Source organism: Electrona antarctica (genome assembly GCF_951216825.1).
Source record: "Electrona antarctica genome assembly, chromosome: 23".
Classification (NCBI taxonomy): Eukaryota; Metazoa; Chordata; class Actinopteri; order Myctophiformes; family Myctophidae; genus Electrona; species Electrona antarctica.
The window spans coordinates 17753358-17763161 of NC_136804.1; the positions used below are offsets into that span (position 1 = coordinate 17753358).

General features: G+C 44.7%; 1 protein-coding gene across 1 annotated transcript; it reads left to right on the plus strand.

Annotated features, from left to right (window-relative positions):
* Positions 1-8615: 8615 nt before the first annotated feature.
* On the plus strand, positions 8616-9452 carry LOC306916299 (ribonuclease H1-like; the record flags this gene model as incomplete). Its single annotated transcript, XM_079494133.1, has 1 exon — positions 8616-9452. One exon carries the CDS (start codon positions 8616-8618, stop codon positions 9450-9452), a length of 837 nt encoding a protein of 278 aa, XP_079350259.1.
* Between the last annotated feature and the right edge of the window lie 352 nt (positions 9453-9804).

Genomic DNA, 9804 nt, shown 5'->3' on the forward strand with positions numbered 1-9804 from the left:
TTTATATCGCTTTATATGGATCTGAAACGGCACCGCTAAAAACTACTTTTTGCCCTGAGCCGGTTGCTAGGCAACACCTTGCTGTCCCCTGCACGCAGGGAGTGTGCTCACGCATGCGTAGACTATTGTTATAAACAGTAACTTCTGTTCCAACATCAATACAGCATGGAATTGTGGACAAAATCGTATCCAACGACAACAAAATATTCTACATTTTGAGTCTGAGAGGCTAAATCTCATTAAATGGTGGTCTGTGGCTCAAATGCAAAATAAATAATGGACCTTGATAATAAAAGGTTTGAAAACCACTGCATGGTTTAAATCATACATGGGCAACTGGCGGCATGGGGGCCACATGTGGCCCCCACCTTCACTTAATGCGGCCCACAGGTTAATATCGCAATACTGATTTACTGTAGTATTGATTTCAGCTGTAATTCCAAACATACAAACATGACCCGCGTCTATATTAGTAGCCTGTATTCAAATGTTATTTTAATCTTGTGTTTTTTATGTCCAATGTATTTGTATTTAGGTTCATAAAGTTAACATACGTGTAAGTATAACTAAATGCATTTGAAATCAAATACAAATTATACTTTTCAGGATTCCAATTCCAAAATAGCAAAAAAAGGATGCAGATTTCAAGTGAAATATAGACAAAATAGCAGATCTACAAGCTCAAAACGCGTCACCCTCTGGAGTGAGTGTGGAAATATGGTGGCCCTCTCCATCACCAAAGTTGCCCACCCCTGGATTAAATGGTTTAATGAGGATGTTAACATGCCATCTCCACTTCCAGTGCAAAACAGCTCAGCATGGCATGTTGTGGATCCTGGCTCCATGTTGGCCCTGTGGGAAATGATTTACAAAATGTTGAGAGCTCTGTGGGGGTTGTGGAGAGACGCATACTAGGGTACACATTGTTTCGGGGTCACTGGTGAAGGACACAGTGGGAGGTCCGGGGCTTGGGGTGATGTGTCAGGTACTCTACACATACAGTACAAAAAAAGTAACACACACACACACACACACACACACACACACACACACACAGAGAGAGGGAGAGAGAGACTCCTGTTGTTAACGCACAAGCACACTCCCGTTTCCATAGTGGAAAGGAGCCTGCTGCAGTAACTGTCAGTCAAACTAGTCATACTCTGCAAGCTTAACAGAACATTTTTAACCCACAGGAAACCTCTAGCAATGTTTTACTGGAAGTACAATACTGATTTGATACAAATCAATACAAATTACTGTGCGTGTGTGATTTAAATATATACAGTGAGTATAGGCTATATGCAAACACGCACACAAGTACCACACTAAAAGACACTCAACCTTTACCCGACCCTCTTTCTGAGTCATTCTCCCCGTCTCGCACGCACGCACACGCACGCACGCACGCACGCACACACACACGGCCCCCGCATTCCTGAGGGGACAAGTCAGGGAGGACAGAATGTCTACAAGCATCGCTGGCAGTGTGTGACATAATGACTCTGCTACCAACTACAACCCCCTGCTGCTGCTGCACTGCCATAACGACATGAACCTGCTCATTACTGCTGCCTCACCACTGCTGCATGACACAGGCAGGACGATGGGGACACACTGTACTGGGAGAGGAGAGGAGAGGAGAGGAGAGGAGAGGAGAGGAGAGGAGAGGAGAGGAGAGGAGAGGAGAGGAGAGGAGAGGAGAGGAGAGGAGAGGAAAAAGGGAAATGCAGTCCCGATCACTATATCTAGACTGAACTTGTTGATTACTTGTTGATTCATGGGAAACAAACATGATCTGGTAACAAACTTGGAGTGTATTTTGAATTGGCTTGACCTTGACCTGTAACACATGCTGTCTTCCCTGTGTTGCTGGCCTGGGAGCCATGGAACTCATGAGCTCAACATTTTTTAGATAGACCGAGACAGAGAGAGGAGACACCCTGAACGGAGGTCACAGTACAAAGGAGTATAGGTAACAACAACATAGACTTTGATGACAATTTTAACCACTCAAACTCTGTATACGTCGTTGATAGATACCCCATGGGTATCTATACTTGGTCCGCTCCTTTTTTAGCCCCACTACACCAAATATCTTTGAAGAAAATAGCCAGTCTACAAACTTTTTGCTAAATGTTCACCATATTATGACATGCCCAGAATAGGGATGCTATAGGATTCATGTAACCTAGCATCCTGCATACAATTACGGAGAGCAACATTTAAAAGCAACAACTGGACAAATTAAACCACTTTTGGATTCCACAAAAGCCTTTAAAAGTGAGATTCAACCCATATGTGTCCCATATCATATGCGTTCCACTCTGGTGTCATGTGTCTCTACAGACATCTGTCTGTGTTTCAAACAATGTGTGTTTCCTTTAATCTCAAGGCGGTGGAGCGTTTGAGGGAGGACTGTTCTATGGCGGCATGCAGTCCCCGGCTTCTTGAAAGACTGTTATTTTACAGATGCTGCCAACGGGACAGACCGCGGTTCAAATGAAGTGTGAAAACCTCATGGAATATGCCATGCATGCCCCCCCCCACCTCCCGTTGTGAAGGCTAGGGTTAGGGAGTGGCCTGGTGGGGCCTGCTGCATGCCGATGAACGTGAAAGCGTGAAATATGCAGCCGACGAGACAAACGCAGTTAATATTCCACTTTTTATTTCCTCCTGCGTGAACGACAACACTGAATGTTTCATGAGCTGGGAACCAGCGGACCGGCACAACGGAGGGAGCGCACGTGTGGTGTACATGTGCGCGCGTGTTGTTTGTGCAGGCGGAAGCCTGTTAACCACTTAAGCCCCGCTTTATTCTTCATCATGCGACAGTGTCTGTGTCACACAGCGACAATAGCAGATCTGCAAGCTCACATTCATGCTATTGTCTTTGCCATAAAAAAATATTTTCTTTCATTAAACAGATCTGTGTTTTGTAACCGTGTCGCTGTCCACGGTGCTGAAGGAATGCACTTATTAATTTAGATTTCTCCGGTGTGGGAGGGCTCGCACACTCCCCAGCCTGCACCCACGACTCCACGAGCAAAAAGCAGCCGTACATGCTATTTGTCACAATATCCATTCCACATAAAAAAAATCACACCCGTGTGAAGTGAGGGGCGCTATATATTAAAGTCTAACTCATGTTGATTAGGTGATGTAAAAACAAACGATGCAAACAGAAACATTAAACAAATGACACATTATGTAAATTTTCCCTTCATTGTCAATGCGTTTACAAAACAAACATTGAACTAATACAAACATTAAACGTGTGTAGGAGGGGCTAGCGCCCCTCACTTGTGTGAGGTGAGGGGTGCTCTTATCATCATATATCATCCTATCATCATCTAGAATTGAGTAGATGTGTCACTTTGCGTAACATTTGTGCCATATGAGCCTATATAAGTGGGAACTGTTAGCCATTCTGATTGTTCAAAAGAGAGAGAAGGGTGAGAGGGAGGTAGTGATGGAGCGAGGTAGAGAGAGAGAGGGGAAGAGAAAGAAGGGGAGAGAGGGGAGAGAGGTCCGAACCTCTATAGTACATCACACCCCTGCTCGGCCAATCAGCTGAACACATTCCGTGCTCAAACGGACAGACACACATACACACAAAGCTGTGCATAGGAGGGGCTAGTGCTCCTCAAAAAAGAAAATCACACTTGTGTGAAGTGAGGGGCGTACTTATCATCATACATCATCATACATCACATGCCATGCTCAGCCAATCAAATCATCACATTTCGTGGTACACACAAAGCTGGGCATAGGAGCACCCCTCAAAAAATACAACTTCTCTAAATAATACTATTCAGACATAGTACTGCAGGAAGATACAGTTCTGAATTGACATCAGTCTTGCCCAAATAAGGAGTTCCCCTGACTGGCCACCATTATAGCGATGTTATATAGAAATAGAAAGCTCATTGGCTGAAGTCAACTGAATCAACAGCCAATCACAGAGATTTAAGCTGCACGGTGTCATCAAAGTTGCAATGATGCGTCAGCATGAACTGTAATATAAAAAGGCACGGTTGTTCGTGGAACAAACTGTACCCTCTTCTGTTACAGTTGCGTAGAACAGCACGTGAACACCTGCCATGGATTCCAGTGAATGCGTTCAGAACGATTCTAAAGGAGTCACACAAAGCAAGCAGATTGTGGTCACCGTCAAAACAACAGATGTCAAAGACTTTGACATTTGTTGTAAAGAGCAGATCGCCATCCCTGAGGATGCTTCTATCGCTCAGTTCAAAGATGTGATATCCGAGAGGTTCAAGCCCAAACATGATCAGATACTGGTGTTAATATTTGCTGGAAAGTTCCTGAAAGATAAAGATACTCTATGCCAGCATGGTATCAAAGATGGATCTAGCGTTCATCTTGTCATCAAGACTGAACCAAGACCAACCACGGGGGGTGGAAGATCATCTGAGACATCGGGTGACAGTTCAGCAACATCTCATGCCAGCAGCAGCACTACCAACTCCACTGCCAGTACAGCATCAGGGACAGGACCCACTCGGGTCGATAGCTTCATCTCCAACCCCCGGGGTGTCACCAATAGCCTCGGCAATATTCCTGGCCAGCTGACGACAGATGATCTGCAAGCTCTCTTTGACGGTCTGCCAATTCGTGACATGCCCGTAGTATTTCAGGCCTTTCGCCATGTCCGGCTCGGCTTAGAGACCATACGGACGTATGCGCCCGACTTCATGGATGTCTTAATGGCTTTATTGAGACGTCCTCCCACCACAGGGGGCGGTGTGGCTCCAGGAACCTCTTCTGCCTCTTCTGCCTCCACTGCCTCCACTGCGGGACCCAATCCTGCTGTGGCTGCTATGAGTAACTCTCTCAGGCAGCAGCTGACACAATTGTTGGGTGGCGGGGGATCGTCGACGGAGACTGCAGAAGAACGCTTCGAGGAGCAGCTTGACCGTCTCAGAGCCATGGGCTTCTCCAACCGTGAGGCTAACTTACAGGCACTTATCACTACAGAAGGGGATGTCAATGCTGCCCTTGAGATGCTGCTATAAATACATACTTAAAACCTCTATACTGGACAACTGGACATGAACTGTGTGTTTTCCACCCCTGTACCCAAAAATCACACTGTGTGAAGTGAGCAGTGCCTTTTATCATCATGATGACGATGCACTCACATGACATCACAGGGAATGGAATAGAATGTGAAACAGGAATAAAAGAGAAGTGATACCAGAAGCACAGGTCAAAAAAATTATCACACTTGTGTGAAGTGAGGGGCGCCCACCTGCCGTCTTACGTCCTTACGACCAAACACTAACAAACATTAAAGTCCATAGACATAGTCCAGGCAAATTTACGTCATAAGTGCTCTAAAAAACCTAAAGAATCCAACAGACTTGGCTGCCATATGACGCAGTCTTCAAAAGCCATGCATTGGAGGGGCTAGCTGCTAGCACCCCTTCAAATAAGAAACAAAAAGATTAACACATTTAAAAAATGTGTGTCAGTATGATGTAGCCTACTGTAGATTTGATATAAGATTTGATTTAATATAAAATCGGATTATTCTGCAGAAGATCATAAATAGAAAATAAATGAATTTGAGATTAAATGTGACACCGATTGATACATTGAGGTCAGGAAGAAGAGGCATGGATTCTGGTGGTGGCTTGAAGACTACTAGAGTACAGGATCAAGGGAATGGGGCATTTAAAAAACAAACTGAGATTCATCACATGCGTGTCGGATTATGCTCCTCATGTAGACTCAATGGACTTCCTCATCTCTTTAGGTAAATGAGGTCCTATGTATTCTATTCATCAAGATAGCAAAAAAATAACATCAACATACAATATAATCAATAAAGCACTACCAGAAGTGTAATTTGGATATTTCTAAGAACCCATGGCTGATAAAGCCTATAATTACGCACTATAGAAAAAGAGTAGAAAGGGGGGAAAGGGGGGGTGAAGGCAGATAATGTCATCACCTTTCTATTGGAGAAGTATAAGATTTACCTCCTGAAAGATGGATTTTCTGCCCTGTTTTGCTGCTACAAACCTTAAATATATTTAACTTTGCTGCACATACTTGCTCTAGTTTTCCATGGCTTTGACCTATTTCCCTACTTCAGTCAACTGGCCTAGATTTGAATGGACTGAGCGCAGCTGAAGGAAATGTGGTGGAAATGTGTGCCGTGATTCTAGTACTTTTTCTGTTTCGTATGTGTCTATGGAGTTAATGGGTTTTAAGAGCTGTTTTGCCATACAATGTAAGTCTATGAGGAGTCATTTTACCATGATGTAAAGTAGCTCTGGTCCATAGCCTTACTGCTTCTATGATTCTGCCCTGCAGTAAGGCTCTGCTACTTTCACTTTTAAATCTCACATGGAACTCAGACCAGCCTCTCTGGAAATCTCAAGAACGTTTGACCTACTCACCAATACAAAGACGGGTTGTGTCATTAGAAAGCCTACTTTCCTTAGTGGACGCACTCTGATCCCCCCACCACACGTATAAACGGTACTTTTTGGCCAGAAAGGGATTTTTTGAGTGGTGTAAACCACTTCTACAACTGGCTTTGTTAGTCTGTGCAGAAAAAATTAGCATGGTTGCTATGTTCACCCTGTTCACCCGGTGTGATTTCATTATTGAGTGGTGTAAACCACTCCTACAACTGGCTTTGTTAGTCTGTGCAGAAAAAATGAGCATGGTTGCTATGTTCACCCTGTTCACCCGGGTGTGATTTCATTACGTCAGACATGATTTAATTACGTCAGACAGGCTATATAAGACCTTACACCACTCAGTTCACACGGGTGTGATTTTTTATCCACGGGAGGAAAAAATTCTCTATGAGTCAATTCTCTGGGCAATATCGGTAGAGGGCGCATTGGAGTAACTAAAAGTATTTTTTTCCCCGGTGGAAACAAAATCCCTTTTTGGCCAAAAAGTACCGTTTATACGTGTGGTGGGGGGCTCAGAGTGCTCCCACCAAAGAAAGTAGGCTTTCTAATGACACAACCCGCCTTTGTTTTGGTGAGTAGCAAAAATGTTCTTTTTATTTACGCTAAAGAGGAGAGGCTGGTCTGAGTTCCATGTGAGATTTAAAAGCGAAAGTAGCAGAGCCTTACTGGAGAGTAAGGCTATGGACCAGAGACCTCTACCAAAGTGTCATTGCGGTTTACGGTACATGACATCAGTCATCTCCACTCTACAGTATGACGTCATGTCTATTACATATGTATGACTTATGACTCCAAATTTGGGCAAGATTTCAACCAGATGGATTACTGGCAGTGTGAAAACAAAGTTTGGTGCCTATAGGTCCAGCGGTTTGTGAGATTAGGGCCGGAGGACGGACGGCCGGACAGACAGCTGGACGGTCGGAAAGACAGACAGACAGACAGACGATGTATTGGTACAAACACACAAGCCACACGTCACGAGGGGAATAATAATGCATGGACACACAAAACACGAAGCCACCCATTCACATAAAAAGTCCATTTGGCTGCCACGTGAGACGTGACGTCATGTCTGCAAGCCGGACGTTGGAGGGGCTAGCGTAGCGCCCCTCAAAAAAGGTGATAAAGGACCTGCCCTTGGGTGACTTTACACACACTTCATTACTTCATTACATACATTTGATATAGGCCTATATAATTCTTGGTGAGCTACTTGGCAAGTAGTAAAGATGAGAATTTACAATTTAGGCATTTAGCAGACACTCTTATCCAGAGTGACTTTCAATTTACAATAAGCAACATAGAATGCAGAGAGACTGCGTAGTGCCTCAGGAAAGTGGGATCAAAGGTAAACCATGAACCGCATAGCATTGGTTTTAAACAACACCATCAAAGAAATATAAAAAAATATCTATCCATTGAAACATTGAAAACAAGAAGAGGTTGAATCTTCTTCAATCCTCAAAAAAGGTGATAAAGGACCTGCCCTTGGGTGACTTTACACACACTTCATTACTTCATTACATACATTTGATATAGGCCTATATAATTCTTGGTGAGCTACTTGGCAAGTAGTAAAGATGAGAATTTACAATTTAGGCATTTAGCAGACACTCTTATCCAGAGTGACTTTCAATTTACAATAAGCAACATAGAATGCAGAGAGACTGCGTAGTGCCTCAGGAAAGTGGGATCAAAGGTAAACCATGAACCGCATAGCATTGGTTTTAAACAACACCATCAAAGAAATATAAAAAAATATCTATCCATTGAAACATTGAAAACAAGAAGAGGTTGAATCTTCTTCAATCCTCTCAGCCGACAGGTGTTACAACAGTCCTTGCAGTGGTTACTGCAGTCCAGTCCTTATATGGGAATAACTGTGAGCCAATCACGGACAGACACGCAACTTGGAACTTTAAGCTTTATACAGTAGAAGAGTGGAGTTTGAACACATAACCTGCAGGACATCATGCTAATGATATGTGTGTTTTGAGTGGGGATAGGAATGAGTCTACAACCTTAATATATATGCATGTTTCTTGATGACCAAGGTACAGTCAAAGCATAAACGGTGTTGTGCATGCTTTTTTGTTGCATATCATTTACAGGTTGTACCGTGTTCTGCAGCATTTGTACTGCACTAGTAGACCAGCAGACATGGGGAGGTTTTTCTACGCTGTGAGGAAAGGAGTCAAACCCGGAGTCTACGCCACATGGGACGAATGCAAGAGCCAAGTGGACAGGTTTCCATATGCCAGTTACAGAAAGTTCGGTTCAGAGAAAGACGCCTGGGCGTTTGTCAGAGGAGTCAGCGCATCTGACGTTCCAGCCATCACCAGTGAAGCTGCTGGGTTTGAGACGGCGACAGCCGCAGCCACCCTTCTGCCTAAACGACCCCTGGAATTCAAGCCACTGGGAAAGAAGAGGAGCCGCTCACAAACCGAAGCGTTTCCATCCAAGAGAGTTAAAACAACAAAAGATGTCTGTGTGCCAACCTCAACAGGCCCTGATGGGTTCACCTACATTGGTGATGCCGTGGTCGTTTACACGGACGGCTGCTGCTTTGCCAATGGACAGCGTGGAGCGCGGGCGGGGATCGGCGTTTATTGGGGTCCAAAGCATCCTCTGAATGTTGCAGAGAGGCTCCGTGGCAGACAAACCAACCAGAGGGCAGAGTTACAGGCAGCATGCAGAGCTCTGGAACAGGCCAAGGACATGAACATGAAGAAGCTGGTCCTCTACACAGACAGCATGTTCACCATTAACGGCGTGACCAGCTGGGTGAAGAACTGGAAGCGCAATGGATGGAGGTTGAAGTCAGGAGGAGAGGTCGTCAACAAAGAGGATTTTGTCCAACTGGACAAACTGAATGCTGAGCTGCAGGTGGTCTGGTTGCATGTCCCAGGGCATGCTGGGGTCACAGGAAATGAGCAGGCAGACAGGCTGTCCAAAGAGGGAGCAGTCAAGCCTTATAACCCTGCAGAGACCCCTTAGCTGAGATAGAGATACAGATGGGACCCCTGAAATTGTGTTGCAGATTAAGCTTTTTCATGGATTTCATATAGCTTAGACTTATTTGACAGCACTATCATTAATCTGTATTTTTGAGGGGCACTCCTATGCCCAGCTTTAGTGTCGGGGTAGCTCAGTCTGTAGAACACTTGCCTTTCAACCGCAAGATGACCTTGCAGTTGAAACGCCAACTCCGTGTATGAGTAGCACGGCCTGATGTCGTGCGGTAAGTATACTGGGAGCTGATGGTAGGTGTTGCGCTCCACCTCAGAAATCCATCTCCCAAGAGGTCTAACGCATTGAAACAGGGAGACTCCGGCACCCTGGCTGATAC